This window comes from Parasteatoda tepidariorum, chromosome 4 (assembly GCF_982258835.1).
Source record: "Parasteatoda tepidariorum strain Cologne lab strain chromosome 4, Ptep-v5.0, whole genome shotgun sequence".
In the NCBI taxonomy this organism is placed as follows: domain Eukaryota; kingdom Metazoa; phylum Arthropoda; class Arachnida; order Araneae; family Theridiidae; genus Parasteatoda; species Parasteatoda tepidariorum.
Window position 1 is genome coordinate 92,041,713 of NC_141758.1, and position 19,769 is coordinate 92,061,481.

General features: G+C 30.8%; 2 protein-coding genes across 2 annotated transcripts in view; both read left to right on the forward strand.

The window, feature by feature from the left end:
- LOC107444533 (carboxypeptidase B) overlaps positions 1–19,079 on the forward strand; it is a 41,715-nt gene extending 22,636 nt beyond the window's left edge. The window contains exons 3-11 of the mRNA XM_087160397.1: positions 1,199–1,274; positions 6,555–6,691; positions 8,449–8,545; positions 10,094–10,195; positions 11,737–11,952; positions 12,858–12,960; positions 14,047–14,249; positions 15,792–15,876; positions 18,084–19,079. Coding sequence (XP_087016523.1) covers positions 1,199–1,274; positions 6,555–6,691; positions 8,449–8,545; positions 10,094–10,195; positions 11,737–11,952; positions 12,858–12,960; positions 14,047–14,249; positions 15,792–15,876; positions 18,084–18,403 — 1,339 coding nt within the window. The 3' untranslated portion in view covers positions 18,404–19,079. The remainder of the gene's footprint in view (positions 1–1,198; positions 1,275–6,554; positions 6,692–8,448; positions 8,546–10,093; positions 10,196–11,736; positions 11,953–12,857; positions 12,961–14,046; positions 14,250–15,791; positions 15,877–18,083) is intronic.
- Positions 2,746–4,079, forward strand: LOC147812022 (uncharacterized). Its single transcript, XM_087160396.1, has one exon. The coding sequence runs from the start codon at positions 2,831–2,833 to the stop codon at positions 3,644–3,646; it is 816 nt and encodes a 271-aa protein (XP_087016522.1). The 5' UTR covers positions 2,746–2,830; the 3' UTR covers positions 3,647–4,079.
- Positions 19,080–19,769: the final 690 nt, after the last annotated feature.

A 19,769-nucleotide genomic window follows, 5' to 3' on the forward strand; every position in this document is an offset into this window, starting at 1 on the left:
ATCCCTTCAAAGTCGATTCTACAAATTTAATTTTCAATCCTTCAATGTAAGTCCCATTTGCTTCACTTTTAACATTGATTTTAAAAGTGTTTATTACAAGCGGGGTTTAAAGATTTCATTCATTGTAAGTGAATTTGTTGAAATTCGTATGCACTAGGATCTACATTGTAGGAATCCAACTGATTTCATTTGCGGTTCCTACAATGTAGATTCTATAATGTCGTTTACGATCTCTTCAACGTAGACATGCTGATTCCATTTGCGATCCCTTCAAAGTCGATTCTACAAATTTAATTTTCAATCCTTCAATGTAAGTCCCATTTGCTTCACTTTTAACATTGATTTTAAAAGTGTTTATTACAAGCGGGGTTTAAAGATTTCATTCATTGTAAGTGAATTTGTTGAAATTCGTATACACTAGGATCTACATTGTAGGAATCCAACAGATTTCATTTGCGGTTCCTACAATGTAGATTCTATTATGTCGTTTATGATCTCTTCAACGTAGACATGCTGATTCCATTTGCGATCCCTTCAACGTCGATTCTACAAATTTAATTTTCAATCCTTCAATGTAAGTCCCATTTGCTTCACTTTTAACATTGATTTTAAAAGTGTTTACTACAAGCGGGATTTAAAGATTTCATTCATTGTAAGTGAATTTGTTGAAATTCGTATGCACGAGGATCTACATTGTAGGAATCAAACAGATTTCATTTGCGGTTCCTACAATGTAGATTCTATTATGTCGTTTACGATCTCTTCAACGTAGACATGCTGATTCCATTTGCGATCCCTTCAAAGTCGATTCTACAAATTTAATTTTCAATCCTTCAATGTAAGTCCCATTTGCTTCACTTTTAACATTGATTTTAAAAGTGTTTATTACAAGCGGGGTTTAAAGATTTCATTCATTGTAAGTGAATTTGTTGAAATTCGTATACACTAGGATCTACATTGTAGGAATCCAACAGATTTCATTTGCGGTTCCTACAATGTAGATTCTATAATGTCGTTTACGATCTCTTCAACGTAGACATGCTGATTCCATTTGCGATCCCTTCAAAGTCGATTCTACAAATTTAATTTTCATTACTGATCCTAAAAGTATGATATTACAAGTGGAGCATAAGGATTACCATGTAAATCTCTTAATACCATCACTGTTCATTTAATAGTTCCCCCTTTTTTTTCACAGACACAAGTTACTGGGAATGGTACCGAGAAATTCAGATGAAGTGGAAACACTCCGATATTACATGGAAGATCCTGAGGTTTGTTTTACGATTAAACTTATATGTGATTTGATACTTCTTTTATGTTTTTCTTTAAAAAACTGAAAATACTATCTTCAAACAAATGTCCCAAAAATTAGAAAAACAGTGAAGCCCAAAATAAAAATCAATTCAACCTGATGCAGTAAATCGGCCCTTATTGAATTTTAAAAGAAAGACTCTTATTGATGTAAAATTTTCAATTCTTTTTAAATCTTTAGGAGCTGGTTTTTTTCCCTTCACATTGTGGTATTTATCAAATCGGGTTTTTATAATTTAGTAAACCTATGTTAATCAGGAGAGAGTTAGAATCTTAACTTCAGTTTAACTAATGTCATTTAATATTTACGACCATTTCTTATTAATGTATTTCGTGAGTGACCATATTATAGTTATTTATATCTTAATCTGGTGCTCTTCTTTTTTATTTTATTCCACTTATTATTTTGTGTGACGACCATTTAAAAAAAAATCTTTAAATTTACTAGTGCCAAGCTAATGGAAAAGTACCATTAATTTAAAGTTTGGTTAGATTTAATATTCTTTGCTTCTATTATCAACGGCCTAATATAACTAATTATAGCTTATAATAGTTAGAAAACGATTACAATTTACATTGTCATCAGATACGGAGCTCCAGATGAGATTTAAGCACTCTTGTTTTGCGGAAAAATGGTCAAAAATTTGATGTACGATAAAATCGCGACAAAGTTTGCTTATAGCAGTTAGAAAACGATTGCAAATTACATTGTCATCAGATACGGAGTTCCAGATGAGATTTAAGCACTCTTGTTTTGCGGAAAAATGGTCAAAAATTTGATGTACGATAAAATGGCGACAAAGTTTGCTTATAGCAGTTAGAAAACGATTGCAAATTACATTGTCATCAGATACGGAGTTCCACTTTAGTTTGGTGGGGAAATGATCGAGATTTCTATGTACTACAATATGGCGAAAAAGTTTGCTTATAGCAGTTAGAAAACGATTACAATTTACATTGTCATCAGATACGGAGCTCCAGATCAGATTTGAAAACCTTAGTTCAGTGGGAAATTCGATCAACAATAAATTTTATTTGGTGATTAAATCACGATAGATTTTGCTTGTGGTGATCAGAAAATGACTTGAAACTTGTATTGTTATCAGATACGAAAACTCAACAGACATTTGAATGTTCTATCAAGTCGGAAAATGATCGAAATTTCGATTGCATCACCCTCTGTGATACGAAAGTGAGTTGATAAAAAAGTGGTAAAAGTATTAATGAAAAATCAACGTTCCTAGGTTTTGCATGGCTTAAATGGTATTCATACTTTTTCTTTCCACCAAATCAACGAAACTGTATTCTTTTCTTAAAGCATGTCTGTATGTAAATCTGAAGTCCCATTTTTTCACGGGGTTCAATCAAGCAAGATGAGCTCTAGATGTAACGTGCAAATAGCATAAATCGCAGAAATAAATTTGAATATTTCTTATGATATGTTCATAGAACCTACATTCTTTTTTATGATATAGAATTTAAAATTATATCTTGCAATTGGAATTTTATAAATAAAATGATTCCTCGGATATTCGTTGATTCCATTCTTCTCATCTATGGAGCAATCTTACCCCTTCATGGATCTCTCAAAGCACTTAAATCTGAAAATCAAATGGACATTTCAAAATGGCTACTACACTGGATATTATTTGCAATGTTTCTCGTCTGCCTTAGTCTGACAGATATTATTTTTAGATTTTGGTTCCCACTTTACAATGACATTGTTCTCATCATTTTCTTCTGGCTTACATCTTCAAAGCTATCTGGTGTGGAATGTTTATATCAATGGTACTTGAGGCCAATCTTCAACGAGTATGAGGAAACAATTGACGAAATTATAGAAACTCTCCCTTCAAGAATTCTAAATACCACTGTTACGCTATCTTCCATTACAATGGATTTTGCTGTCGAATTTGCCGCTGAAAATATTAAAAACAGCAATTCTCCAACCTTAGTATGTCTTCAGAACTTGCTAAATTTTAAAAACGAATATTGCTTTAGAGCAAAGAAGCAAGCAGAAAGTCAGCTAAAGATTAATCATGAAGAAGACCGTTGCTTAGGAGCAAGGAAGCAAGTGGAAAGTCAGCCAAATATTAATCCTGAAGAAGATCGTTGCTTAAGAGGAACGAAACAAGTGGAGAGTCAGCCAAATATCAATCAAGAAGAATGTCGTTGCTTAAGGGGAACGGAACAAGTGGAAAGTCAGCCAAATATTAATCCTGAAGAAGATTGTTGCACAGGAGCAAAAAAACAAGTAGATAGTAAGCCGAATATTGATCCTGAAGAATATTGCTTAGAAACAAGGATAAAATTGGAAAGGAAAAATTTATAGAGTTTTTATGCACGGTTAAGACGAGAATATCGAAAAGGAAAATGGCAAAACTTTAGAAAAAAATTCTTAAATGATTAAATATTTGCCAAAAACGAACAATATTTTTAATAATCTGAAATTTCGCCAAAAATCTGTGCAATTAAAAAAAACATAAAATTTATTAATAACATAAAGGAAATTGTGGCAAAAGTGTTCCACATAGCCATCAAAAATTACTATCTCCGAAATTATGTTTAAATTGAATGAAAATTGCTTGCCCATTACAGAAAACTAGATGGATTCTCCATGAGTTTTGTTTTATCATGTTTTGATTGAACCATGCCAAAATCTATCAGTAGATGTGTTAAATTTTGAACTTGTTAAAATTCAATTTGTAAAATTTTACTATTATTTCGTCCAATCAAAATTATAGTGAATTAAATAATAATGTTAATTATAAGTATTTAGTAGACTCACTGATTTTGATGAAAAAAGAATTAGAACGGAAATATTCGTTTACTTAAAAGAGTCAATTTAAATTGACTAATTTTGAGCATTTAAATGGTAATATGTGCCTTTTAAAAATCACTAGTTTGACTTATGAATAAATAAAAATAGTATTTGAATTAACTATTTTTCGGGGTACTTATCAGCTATATGAAAGGAAAAATTGGTAAAGTAGTTCAATATTTCATTTTATAAGCGTCATTGAACAGCCGACTCCGATTTTAAGTTTAGGACTATCTATGTTCAAGTCTGTAGCTTTGTAATTTCGAACCCAATCCATAAGATAAGAGAACTCTTGGATCAAAGCGCAGTGAAATTGGTGGACTTTGTGATTTACTGATTTAATTTTCCCGACAGATTTAACTTGCAATAGCCACCATTTAATATGCGGGTATTTTGTGGCTAGCTGGATTTGAACTCCCGTTCTCATGAACATGAGTCCTACGCTCTACCGACCAGACTATTCCGACAACGAGTAGTTATATATTTTATACCCTTCGTTAACCAACAGACCCAATTTTGGGCTTACGACTAGCAATCGGCCATTAGTATCGACCAGCCATTGCTAGGATTCAAATCCGATTCACCTCATTGGGAGGTGAGCGCTCTATCCCCTAAGCCACCACTGCTCCGAGTAGTTATATATTTTATTTTCATATTTTTTTATAACCGTCGTTGAACAGCCGACCCAATTTTTGGGTTCACGGCTGCTAATGTTCAACACAGTAGCCTTGCAGTTTTGAACCCAAGCCAGAAGACAAGGGAACTCCTAGACCAAATTTGGGAGATTTGTGGAGATTTTTTTTTACGAAGGACATTTTGATGGAATTAACCCGTATTTACGTTGACATGGAGAGGAAAACCACGAAAATCCTCCACTGTTAGCCACGATCTGTCTACCACTGAGGATATTTTACGTCATCACTGTGGTTGGTGTACGCTCTATGCGGAATTCGTATCAGCCAGTCATTGCTTGGATTCGAACCCGGTTCACCTCATTGGAAGGCGAATGCTCTGTCCCCTGAGCCATCACGGCTCGAGTAGTTATATGGGGAAAAGTTGAGAGTATCGGCAGTGGAAACTTTAACTTATATTTTATGTTGGTTTTTACTTTTCCACGTAGTCACACAACACAAACATTGGTCTCTTTGACTTATAATTACGAATTTTAATATGTTGTACTGTAAAAAAATGAATATATATATATATATATATATATATATATATATATATATATATATATATATATATATATATATATATATATATATATATATATATATATATATATATATATATATATATATATATATATATATATATATATATATATATATATATATATACACATCAGTTTAATAGTATATCTTGATATTTTCCGATTTATCTAATAAATATGTTTTTGCAGTAATCAATATTTTTGCTACCCAAATATAAAATTTATGAGAACTTACAATAATAACGTATTTAAAAACTACAGTTATTTATAATATTTGCGATATTATCTTTTTGATACTTTATGTTATCAATGATGTAGTCCCGATTTTATAATATTAACATAAAAATTATGACGATCAATAATGATCGCAATATTATCGTATTCGATATGTACGTTAGTCGTCATATGATCGTGATATTGTTGTTTTCGGTACACCTATATTGGTTTTATCGGTAACAAGTGACCCGTTTAAACCAGAATTCGGCGATGTTTCTAAGTGTTGGCGAGTTCATGGTCCCTATAACTATTAAGTATCTTTTTCTACTTAGTACTACTCTTCAGAAAAAAAGGTATTATTCCATATCAGAGGGGGCCGGCCTATTGGCCGAGTGGTTAGCGTGCCTGACTGCGAAGCCAATGGCTGCGGGTTCGAATCTCGCTCTGGGCATGGATGTATCTCCCTCTCTCTGTTGTCTTCATATGTGTGAATGTATGGATGTGGCCCACCCTATGAACGGGTATTTGTGGCAGTGTAGCGTGGGTAATGTTGCTCGCCTCCGTGACTTTGGTTCACAGGTGCCCACTGGGTAACGTTAAATGAGCAACACTTCCGGCATCTTCTAATTCGAAGAACGAAAGTTATGCTGCCTGCCGTTATTAAAAAAATATATAAAAAAATATCATCGGGGCTTGTTAATAATTTATTACCACAGTACCTATATTAGGCACCTATTGCCACAGTAGCTATTGCAGTAGTAGAATGTTTCAGCAGCCAACAACAGTGAGAAAAGAATTTAGACTATTATCAATTAGAGACAATTATCCAGAGAGTTATTAGATTATTACTAAGTTTTAAACTGTTATATTTTTGCTTTTTGTGTCATAGTACAAATATTTTTTCTACTGAAGCGAAAACCCTATGAAATTAAGTGCTTATTATTCAATACTCACTTGCATAGTATAACCTTATTTACTTTCTCATAGTTTGATTTTTGGACGGAACCTGTGCGCGTTATGGAAAATGTTACACTTCACGTATCCGGATCCACCGCAGAACAATTTGAAGGCACACTTCGAAGAAAAGGGATGCCCTTCTATACCATCACTGATAATTTACAAAGGCAAGTATTATTAACAAGGCTGGATGTTGATGACTTAAAAATTCCTAAAAAATATCCTTGAAAAGAGCAGCAAAAAAAAAAAAACTTTTAAAATTATAAAAAAATTTTTCTTAAAATGAGAAATAATGTCCATAAAAGTTTCTGAGAATCGGCTTGTGATAAAAAAAATTCTAAAAAATTTATCAAATGTAACTTGAATTGATAAAAAATAGTTGTGATCGACCAGTGATAAGAGCATCGGATTTCGTTCCGTTTTTTATCCTCTAAGTCGCTAAGTTAAACCGAGTACATGCAATATACGTGCTCGCAAAATCTGTGAATTCGAAAGTTCTATGATCGGTCACTGAGCAGTAGCATAGGTACAGGAATTTGGAGAAAACTTCAATTCCATTCAAATCCATGTCAAAATTGAGGAAGTAGCCTCACGACTGAGTGGTGCTGCCATCTATCCTTGGGGTTTTGAGCTAAGATGTACTTTCACCCTTACAGTGCTCTCTTGTCAAACGAAAGGTGCTCCTTCCAAACTTAATTCGTAAAATGCCAATGGCTGGCGAGATTGGTTTGACCAAGAGTCATAAAAACAGCAGCATAATAAGAAAATAATGTCATAGTTTAAGTTAGTATGTTATTTATAAATAAATTAAATACCTAATAAAAATAAATAAAAGAATTTATTAATTTTTTGTTACAAATTTCAAGAACATCATATGTGAATTGCTTATTGTATTATTCAAATGTTTTTGATAATCTTCAAAGATAGTCGATTGGCCAAAAGCGAGCGCTTATATCTCGAAAATTTCTGTTTAACAACTGCACTTGTTATTGGAGAAAATTTAAATTAATAAGATTCAATGCAAAATTTGCACTATTTCATAAGGGAAAAAAAGCAAATTTTCAAGCAAAAAGAACTTTTAAAAATATATATATCTTTAATTCAAGATTAATAAAAAATGTTTTAAAAAAGGGACGAATTCTAAAATGTGCAAAAATGGCAAGAAAAACATGAACAGTCTCCAACAAAGAAAAAAACACTAAATAGGCCAAATAAATAAATAATTGAATGCATTTATCATCAACATTCTAGCCCAGATTATTAGTTAACAAGGATATTTCAACTCTTTTTGGTATATAAAAAATATGGAGTCTTGAAAAAAAAATATTCAGCATTAGTACTGAATTTCTATTGTTGACTAAAGTTCGTTGACCTGGTCACAAGGTGATAGATTCAGCCTTCATCACTTTTAATACACATTGTATCGAAATTATAGTATTCGGAAAATTTTTTCTAACTTTTTATGTAGAATCATAATCCGTTTCTTTCATCAAAACTATAATAAATAAAAATAAAATGTTTGAAACGCGTGCATTGGCATATTTCTAATCACAATAAACGAAAATCAATTTACTTACCAATTCGAAATGTAAAATTTTCTGTTTAATATCTGCAGAAAAAAGTGATTCCTTGTACTATTTATTACTACTTGATTAAAAATTCCATTTTTTTCTTTGGTAACTTTACGTATTATATGCCTAATCAACTCTGTTTCTTTTTATTCACGTCTGGAAAATCTTTAAAATGAGCGCCTGTTTTTGAGCGCTTGAAGCAGGTCGACTGTTATTTCTAATTTGTTTATTTTTGAAGCGCGTGACGTCTTTAATCAAGTAATATCTAACGACTTCAGTTTCTTGGGATTATTTATTTAATTTACAATATAATGTCCTTACCTCTTAATCGATATCTTTTTTTTGTTTTGTAGTTGGATTGAGAGAGAAAGAGAAGAAAATTATCCGGGAACACACTTAGAGGGACGGACGGCCGGATTTGCATTCGATGTCTACCATCCACTAGACGAGGTGTTTGTCTTAGTTATTTCTGCAAGAGATAAAAAGATAAGGAAAATATTATAACAGTAAAACTAAATATCTATAAAAATACAAATTTTAAATTTTTTTCTATTATTAATTTTCAGTTTTTTATACCTCAAAATGCAAATGAGCCATCAGGCCAATAGGTAACCATATAAACTATTTTCAACATTGATAGAACCATCGTTAGATTTTGCAATATTTTATAAAAAATAATTTAAAAAAAAAAAACTTTAATCAGGGTTATTTAAATATTTCTTTATGCTGTCCCTCTATAGGACATCAGAATTTCGTTTTTAGAGTTGATTTTTTTTTTCGAATTTCATTCCTAAATCCAAATAGCGCTTTTTTCTTTAAATTTTATACTACTGCTTAACTTTATTATACATTAGTGGCTCTAAAAAATTTTACGTTTTAGAGCCTAGAAGAAATATCCCTCTAAAAATTTATGAATGAATTTGGTTTTCTAATTATACTATTTTGATTTATAAAAATGCATTTTGTGCACTGCTCCTTAAAATTTGAAGACTAATGCCTTCTTTTAAATTCCACCAGTAAATTACATAGAAAGTAAAGTACTAACAATGCAATACTAATATTAAAATTTTTATAATTATTGACATTATTTTTAATATAACCAGCATGGAGCTCCCTAGAGTATGAATGAGTATGCTCCCTAGAGTAGAGCTCCCTAGAGATGAATGTAGGACCTTTAGCGAAAGTCAAACTTGTTCCACCCTTACGACAGATCTGGATATAGATCTTATAAAGCATGTGTAATTTAGATAGCTGCACTGCGAAAAAATCCTGATAAAATTACGACAAATGGTATCGGCACTCAGGGTGTCGGTACATTTTACCATAAAATCTTTTTTTTTACCGGAATATGATACGGATCAACAAAAAAAAATCTGATATACCGTACTTATCACAGTAATACTTATTGTAAAATCATTCTAATTAAATAAATATTACTGTAAAAATTAAGGTGTAAAGAACGGTGTTTGCGGTTAAAAGTAATTTTATGGATGATGACAAAGTACAAACTTTATACCGTGATTTGATCTAGAATTTTTTTTCAGCGTAACAAATAATTTAAAGCCATACCGATACCTAAAAAAGAAACGGATCTATTAAGTAATTTGACGAAGGTTTGAAGAAATGTGCCTCTTTTAGTTTTTGTACTGAATATAAATTTTTATTACTATCTTTTGATGCCATCCCACAAAAAGTTGTTTTCAAGATTTTAACTGAGCTGATTTTGGTGTTGATTGGTTAAATTTTTGCTATATATTTTTTTTTAAATTTTTGGAACAATTTTTAACCATCATTGTTGTGGTAAAAAGATTTTTTAAAAATTAAATTAAACGTGGGGTTACTGAGAACGTCCTGTAATTTGATAAATATTGTTACGCTTTAATCTATCTAAACAAGTATCTTCTTAACGTGATTAGCAAAATAGGAACAGCTTTTATATTCTGCTTGTTGCTTTTTTTTATATGTTGTTTCAATGGTTTGATATCGAATTTTTTTTAGATTATTGCATACTTAGATGATACAAGTAGAAAATATCCCAATCTTACCAAGCTCATGAATATGGGTGACACCTATGAGGGAAATATAATTTACTTATTGAAAGTAAGTCTTCTAATATTTGCAATTTGACATTACTCTGTATTTATTTTAAATAGATTTATAGTGTAATTGAATCATTATTAAATTTTACACAAAACTGCATAATTTAACAATTTTTTAATGCATGTAATGTTGAGTGCGCAAAAGAAGAAAAAAAGGACTACGCTGAATAACTTTTGATCTAATGATCGGATTTTCGCGTTCAAGGTCTCAATCTTAATGATTCGAAAGGATGACCTCAAATATACTAATTAAATAGTACTACTATTATACGAGTAATAACTAATAATTAAATATACGTCTCTTTAAAGTTCGATTTCTCAGGAACTATTCAACCGATTTTGCTCGAATTTCGTATTTTGCATCGTAATTTCAAGCATTAAAATGAAGTAAAAGAATCGATATCTTGCAATTCAAATGTTTTTCAAACATTATTTAATAAAATAATAAAAAATAATAAATATTTACTAAAATTTATTTTTTTGCCTAGAATTATATTTGGGTAAACAAATTTTATAATTGCCAGCAAAAAATTTTAAATTCCTTTTAAAAAGTTTTCGGGATATGACGAAATACACAAACTGTATCATGAACATTAAGGGGTCCAAACTACGGATTGCTCTCCTGATCAAACTATGGGGACTTTTCTAGAAATTGTAGAAATATGATAGAAATAACATTTATTGATATTCCTATTTCTACAATGTCCAATTTATGCCCGTGATAACATCAAACAGATCCTATCTCTGTTTTTTCTACAAAAGCAAATCTACACTGCATTTAATTCGTCATCACCTCCTGAAATATAGCGATATAATTTTTGTAATTGATAGTAAACTTTTAAATAACTAATAAATATAGTTTATGTATTTTATAGTACTTTCTAACATGCTGAGTAAAATATATTTTGTGATTGATATTACACGTAACGTAAAAGTTCCCTTACAATAGCGAACATAGCATATTACCATACACTGAAAAAAAAGTTCTAGTAAAATTATCGCACTGTATGGTAATGGTCTTTCTAGTACAAAAACCTTTATTCTGGCAATTGAAACCAAAATATGAGGTGTTTGAACCAGCCATTTGGTAATTTTTCCGTTCATATGATAACGGTTTACCGGAAATTCATGTTTTCAAAATTATAGTTTTTATTACCAGACAATTCGTAAAAAATGCAAAACTGAAAAAAAAAATTAACCGAATAGATGATATTTATGCCATGCTGTAAGGTATTATAATAAATTACCAAATTTTACCACATTTACCAAATTGTATCACTTAATAAGAAACCATATTTTATTATCAATATTACTAAAATAATTACCAAAGCGCTTTAATAAAAAAAATTACCGAGCCATTTGGTGTTACAGCGTTTCTGGGTCTAAAACCCAGAAACGCTGTAAATTTTACCCTATTCTGGTAGTTTTGACTTACTTCTTTTTTCTAGTGTAAATAGCAGGCACAGGTAAATAGTTTTTGTGATAGAGTAAATAATATTGCAAATAATATTGCAAATAAATGTAAGCATTTGTATCTAATAGATCAGTTCCGGAGGTAATGATACGCGACCCGCAGTCTGGGTAGATGCTGGCATACATAGTAGAGAATGGGTTGCTCCAGCCACTGCTCTCTTCATGATTAATCACTTGCTCCTTAATTATGGTACAGATCCAGAAGTGACCAAGCTGGTGGATACACATGATTGGTACATCCTTCCTTTGGTCAACCCAGACGGATATTTGCATACGTGGGACTGGGTGAGTGTTTATTTTTTAACTACTAACTTAAATAAAATAGATTTTATTTTATTTTATAACAGCCTCATCCAATTCAGAGTTTACGACTATCAATGTCCAACTCCGTAGTCTTGTGATTTCGAGCCCAACCAAGAAGACAAGGAAACTCCTGGATCATCCACCGAGACCAACTAGTCTTCGTGAAGGACGTTTGACGGAACTAACCGGCATTTATGCTGTATGGTGGGGAAAACCACAGAAACCTCCTTCTCAGAAGACGGGGATTCGCTGACCCATAATCCGTCTATCACTGAGGATATTTTGGTCAGCACTGCGGTCGGTGCGTAATCCGTATCGACCAGTCATCGCTGTGATTTGAACCCGGGTCACCTCATTGAGAGCAGAGTGCTTTATTCCCTGAACCACTATGGCTCAGAGTTGTTATATATCATGAAACCGTCATTGAACAGCCTACCCAATTTTTTGGGTTTATGACTACTAATGTTCAACTACGTAGTCTTGTAATTTTGTATCCAATCCAGTAGATAAGGGAACTCCTGGATCAAGTATAAGGAGAAATTTTCTTTCGTTGAGGTCTTTTTGATGGAACTGACCCGCATTTGCATTTTACGGAGAGGAAAACCACGAGAACCTCCCACGGTTAGCCTGACGGCAAGGGGTTTCTAACTCATGATCCGTCTACCACTGAGGATATTTTACATCAGCCGGATGTGGATTCGTATCAACCAGCCATCGTTGGGATTCGAACCCGTTTCACCTCATAATAAGATGCTCCCCTGAAGCTTCCCTATTGCTCTCCTGAGTCACCGCTGCTCAAATGAAATAGATCGATGCAATCCTTATTGCAATAATTTTTAATATATATTAATAATTACAATTATAATTATTACTGCTTCTTATTTTAGAATCGCCTATGGAGGAAAAACAGAGCAGTTGCTCCAAGTTTCCCAGGAGTTCTTCTTTGCCGAGGAACAGACCCAAACAGGAACTTTGATATATTTTTTGGAGGCAGGTGACAAAATATTTTTATGCAGCACCAAATTAATTATTACAACACTCTTAAAGTTTTTTTTTATTAATATAGATTTGTTCTTCAAAAGTATTTCTTATAATTTTTTTTAATGAAACATATAAATTTAAATTTAATAGATTCAGTAATCGAAATTATTTGTATCAAGCTCTATGCTGTATATATGCTTTAACCATTGACATGTGTATGCCAAGCAGTTTTATTTTATAATCGTAAATTTTTTTTTCTTGTATGAACATAATTGTTTTAGTTATAATTATTACTTTCGTTTTTCATTTTTTACTTCCATTGATTGTTTTTTGTTATTATTTTACCTATCGCAATTGTCCCATTCACATATTTATAAATTAATTTCAAGTCATAATTATTTTATTAATGTTTTTTTATTTACATTTATAATTATTTAATTTCAAATGCTAACCTGTTAACTATATTTCTTTTTTAAAATTGGATTGAATACATTTCTTTTTTCAAATATTATAACTTATTATTCCAGTTTTTAGAAGAAAAAGTGTAATCCATTAAAAATGTATTGCTAGCGATGATGCAAACCTGTTAACTACATTTTGCTTTAAAAATTGGATTAAAATTTTTTTAAATTAAATATTATAGCTTGTTATTTCTATTCCTTGAAAGAAAAAGTGTAATCTGTGTAATCTAGTATAAGTATTTTGCTTGCCAAGACACAAACCTATTAAATACTTTTTTTTTAAAAAAAAACGAGTTAAAATTATGAAATGTGTACTCTAGCTAATTATTCCAATTTTTTAAAAGAAAAAGTGAATCTATGCTTTGTATCGCTTTTTCTTTCTTTCTCGTTCTTTCATTTACGATTCATGTCTCAATTCATGCCTTTTTTATCCTTTATATGCGTATTTTTCAGATGCATAGTTTTTTTTTTCATTTTTAAATTAAATTTTAAATTCCTTCCTTTATATTTTTAATTCTTTCATTTATTTTTTTTAATTCCTTCAATTATACTTCAAATTACTTCATTTATTTCCCCAACATTATTTTATTTATATTCAAAATTCACTAATTTGGATCCACAAATTGGTTTTTAGGTCCCAGCACGAGCTCCACTCCGTGTTCACAAATCTTCAAGGGAGACCATCCTTTCTCTGAGGCTGAAAGTTCCGCCATCAGAGATGGTGTTATGGCCATCAGACATCGTCTTAGGGCCTATTTCACACTTCATTCTTTCTCTCAGTTGTGGATGACCCCTCACGGATACACAACAATGCAAGCACCCGATTTCGAAGAACACGTGAGGACATTTTTACTAAATATCGAACTAAAACACCAATATCCCTGAAATTTTGCATTTATTTAAAACATATTTTAATTAATTACGGTACTTGCAACTCGAGAAGAAGTTGTTGCTGTTGTTTCTAAAGACACTTGAAGAAGTCAAGCTGGTCAGTTTTTGCAAAAATGATCCGGAAAAGGTGCTCCTTTCGTTTAACAAGAGAGCACCGCAAGGATGAAAGTACATCTTAGCGTAGAATCCTACGGATAGATGTCAGCACCAGTCATTAGGTGTTGCCATCTATCCATGAAGAAGTAAAGTAATTATACCTAACTATGTGATTTAAATAATATTTAGTGGGATTTTAGTAAGCGACGTCACACGTGTGTGTCGAATATGATAGACTAGGCAAATGTTCGACTTACTTGTGATGACGTCGCTTGTAGGTACCCGATTCTATGTTTCTATTGAGTTTGTTTCTAACGTGAAGACTCAATGAACTCATTTTGATTTTTCTACTCAGTAAAATGAGATGAACGTTCACAAAATTTTAAAGTGAAAAAATAAATAGCTAATTATATATATAGCGCTTTTCGCTTACGTGCAATTACAGCATTTTTCCATCGCTAAAAACAAGATTTATTGAGAACTTGTTAAGTAAATTTGATTAAATCATTGTTGGAACGTTGAGAAATGTCAAAAAGATGTTAATAGTACACATTTTTTCCCCATTCGAATTAAATAGTTAAATCTGCTTTAATTAAAAACTTCCAAAATGAATAATGTTCTATACTTATAGCAAACCAGTATATATTTTTAAACTTAAAGAGAAAGGAGTTTTTCTTAAGATATTCTTTCGCTAAGAAAAACTTACCAAATGACATTTTAGTAAATTTCAGAAAATAGGAAAATTTCATTAGTATCATTTATTTGCATAATTTGAAAAATTCATTGGTATTATTTTGAAGTTTTAAGAAGATGCTTATCAAAGACATAGCAAAGTGAATGATCTATACTTAAAACAAAGAGGTGTTCTTAAACTTAGAGAACATAGTTTTTTTTGTTAATATAACTTAACATGTTCCTCAACCGAAAATAACTCAATTTTTTACTCAAGTGCTACTTAACAAGTCCTTTTCTGTTAAAGAACATGTTAAGTTACATAATAATATCATTTATGACAAATCAAGAAAATTTTTACAAAATGCTTTTTTTTCCAACTGAAAGCTGGTTTCATTTAAATACTTTACAGAGTAAGTTAATGTTTTACTCGTATACTTAGAGTTAACCATGGTATATTTCTAAATTTCGAAAATTTAGTGTTTTTAAAATTGTAACTAGTACGTTCTTTTACTGAGAGGAGCTTGTTAAGATCTTCTTCTACTACTCACTTCAATTGTAAAACCCGAAGCCTTATATTAAAAAGAAAGGCATATAATTACTTCTAAGGGAATGAAATTATTGGTAATGCTATTTTTTAAATTTATTTTTAACTACTGCCTTAATCGGTTTTAATTTTTTTGACTTATTTTATTTTGATATGTGTAATTTTGTTTTTAGATGGAATTGTTGAAAATAGCGGCTAAAGCAGTAGAAAAAACCCATGGAGTTTCATACAGATATGGACCATCTGCTCGGACATTATGTAAGTTTAATCACATGGTTAAAGATCTTACTTTTTAAGGGGGGGCACTACCCTGAACAATTCAAAAATTCGAAAAAAAATTTATTGCATTTTTCGAATCTTTGTACCCTTCCTAATGTCTGTCTAGAACAATTTCTCGGTACCTAACTTCGTTTGGAAGTTATACCGGAAAATAGAGAGTCGTCACTAAGCAGGTAGAAAGGCCCGTTCGGCCGGATTAGGAGGGGGGACATTCTTTCTGAGTCTCATCCATTCTGTTGACTGTATATAGAAACTTATTGTAGGCATTTCATTCATCGACCATTATATATATGAAATTAAACGTTTCCCCCTACCATAAGTCAAAACTTTAAACGCGTTTTTCACAAAACGCTGTTTTTTGACCTGGCCTAACGTTTTTCTCATGATCTATACAACGAAATAAGCTGTTCTTTATTTTAAATTATGTAAAAATATATTCTTTCGAAAGTAGCATAGGATTTTTCTGATATTTTTATATTTCGATTTTATATTAGTATTTTAATAAATATTTTTTGATGAAAAACTTAACTTTTTTTTTAAGGTAATTTCTTTTTTTGGTAATTTTGCGAATATCAAAAAATCGCTATGCTACTTTTTAGATAATGTCTTTATGTTTCAGAAAATCTAAACAAAATCATTTTCCTATTCTTCAGGACTTCTAAATCCATGAGGCCAGTGAGGTGCTACTTTTTGATGACCAGCCACACACGGAACTGCCACCAACTTATTTTTTATTATTTTGTTAAAAAAAATTTAAATTAGACTTAAATTGTTGCTTAATAACATAAAAAAAACAAGGAGTCACTGCATTGTCTCTATTACTTAAAAAAAAAATTCAAGAAAAACGTTAATATTTTACCATTTCAAGGTGGGGTCCCCCCTTAAAAGAAAAATAAATATTTATTTTTATTAATGGTAAAATTTGTAGTGCAATTACAAAAAAATATGCTATAAAAAATTCATCAGTATATTGACATGAATTATCTTAAAAATGTACGTTTTTTATATTTATTTAAAAAAAATGCTTCTTGTTTTAATTAATGTTTTGTTAATTTTCATGTCTATCGGATTATATGTCGGGTATATGTTTGTATCTATAATGTTTCACTATATAATATATTGGTTAAATTAAATAGGTTTGTAACTACTAGATAGTTTTAAATATGTGTCTACTATGTATCTGCAAATCTTCTGGTTATGTGTGCAGTTACATAGGTTAAACTACATAGGTTGTCGTTATGTGTGTATTTAGGTAATACTACATAAGTTGACGTTATGTGTGTAACTACATAGATTATACAACATAGGTTGTCGTTATGTGTGTAACTGCACATTATGTGTAATTATGTGTAAAACCACAGATTAAACTACACTGGTTGTAGTTATGTTTGTAACATCCAAAGTTAAACTGCATAGGTTTTAACTTGGTTTAAACAGCATTGTTTATCCTACACTGCAAAAGTTCCGGATCAAATTACCGTAAAAGGTACCGGCACTCAGAGTAACGGTACTTTTTATAGTAAAATTAATTTTATCAGAACATGTTATGGATCAAAGAACCAGATACACTATAACTCTTACTGTAATAATACCGGTACTTTTTACCGTAAAATTAATTTTTAGCAAACCATGTTATGGAACAAAAAAATCAGATACACTATATAACTCTTACTGTAATAATACCGGTTCTTTTTACCGTAAAATTTATTTTTATCAGAACATGTTACGGAACAATAAAATCAGATATACGATAACTCTTACTGTAATAATATTGGTACTTTTTACAGTAAAATTTATTTTTATCAGAGCATGTTATGGAGCAAAAAAAATCTATAACTATAACTACTGTAACTTTTACTGTAATAATTACCGTAAAATCACTGACTTAATTAAATAAATATTAGTGTAAAAATTACGGTAAAAATGGATTTTACAGATGATGCACCCAAAGTGACTTTATACCGTAATTTGATCCGAAACTTTTTACAGTGTACCTAAATTTTAGTTTTGTTATTACGACATAGGTTCATTTACATAGGTTGTTATGTGTGTAACAACATAGGAAGTTTATGTATCAAATATCAATTCATTATTCTCTTCCCGTTCTTTTAGTTTTAATCATTTTAATGCATGAGAGTTATACATATTTGAAGTTAATAGTTTTATTTATTTACCACTTTTTTCAGACGCTACAAGTGGTAGTGCTTCTGACTGGGTATACGATGTAGCTGGCGTCCGGCACAGTTTCATCGTAGAGCTACGAGACAGAGGCGTTTATGGATTTCTGCTTCCCAGGTCTGAAATCTTGCCAACCAGCGAAGAAACGTGGGCTGGTATAACGTCAATTGTTTCACATCTATATAATAAAGATCCAGATAAGGTATATACTTCTACTTCGACTTCTTCCAGCACCAGTACTACCACTACTTCTACAGTAAAAGCTACAAAAGAAACGACGACAAAGAAATCTACTTCTACATCAACAATGTCTTCTACTACGGCATAAATAGTGTATTTGTTATATTTGGAGAACTTCGAAAACATTTAAAAAATACATTGTTATATAGTTTAGCATTTGAGTCGAACGCAGACTAATATCATTTTAGCATAAAATTCACATGTTTTTTTTTAATTTATTTAAAACTAACTTTTTTTCATCTGCTTTCTTAAATCTGGGTTGACTATAACAACACCATAATTATTAAACCATTCACTGTGAGCTTAACTGAACTACAAGTATATCAAATATAGAACCTTAAAATCCAATCTTAACTTACCGTTAACTCTCACCTATACAATAATGAGCGAGATTTTAACTTGTATAAAATCTTATTAAGAACCATAAACTGTGACATTAATTATTAATAGACTCAAAATGCAGAACCTTAAACTTTATAAAACTATCATAAAACGCTAACTATACCGTATCTATTGCAAAACCTTACCTATATCTCAACTATTAGATGGGTCATTCTCACAAAAACAGTCATTTTCATGTCCCCAGTATATTTTATGTTTGTTTTACAGCTTACGAAAAAAAAAATTCAGGGAAAGTGTCCTTCAGAATGCAAGCTAACAAAAGAATAAAAATAAAATTATCAATTTTTACTTTTTATTTATTTTAGGTAATTAAAATATACCAATATGTTGTCCCCACTGCTGATTTAAAAAAAAGAAAAAAATTGTTACTGAAATAAAAAAAAAATTTTTACAAATTCGTGTTTTTTATTTCAGAATACTAAAATATAGAATTCCGAAAATCAATTTTAAATTTAATTTCTGATAAAAATATTAACACAGCACTATTTTAAACTTTGTCCCCAGTGTTTCGCGTCATTCCCTCACTACAATGTTCTTATCACCTGCAATCTTCTTAGAATAAAAATATTTTAATAAAAACTTCAGAAGTTAACAACTGGCATCATAGAACAAAATTGCAGTATGTTTCCATCTTCAACTTAAAGAAGGCTTCCTGTGGAATAAATTTGAATGAATCAAACCAGGTAAAATTTTTTACATTTGTCATTCCCTCATGTCATTTTTTAGAGTAAAGTAAAATACAACTTCATCGAGAAAGTGGATAATTATATGTTGCTTTCTTGTATGAATATAATTGTATGTGATTGACTTCAGAAATTAATTAGGCCTAACTGTTATTTTTAAATTTTATTGAATTCGTCATTCCCTCACTAGTGTATAAAGTGAGGGAATGACGCTGAAGTGAGGGAATGATTCAAGATGAGTATATTATAAAAAATTTTTTTGCTCAATCGTGCCAGCCAATTTTATTTCCCAAACCTGTAAAAACTATTAAATATATAAGAGTAAATTATAATAAATATTAGATATACTTAGTATGTTATCATTTTCAA

What these genes read in the sequence shown, in the direction of transcription:
- LOC147812022 (XM_087160396.1), top strand. Translation starts at nt 2,831, where the DNA reads ATGATTCCTCGGATATTCGTTGATTCCATTCTTCTCATCTATGGAGCA.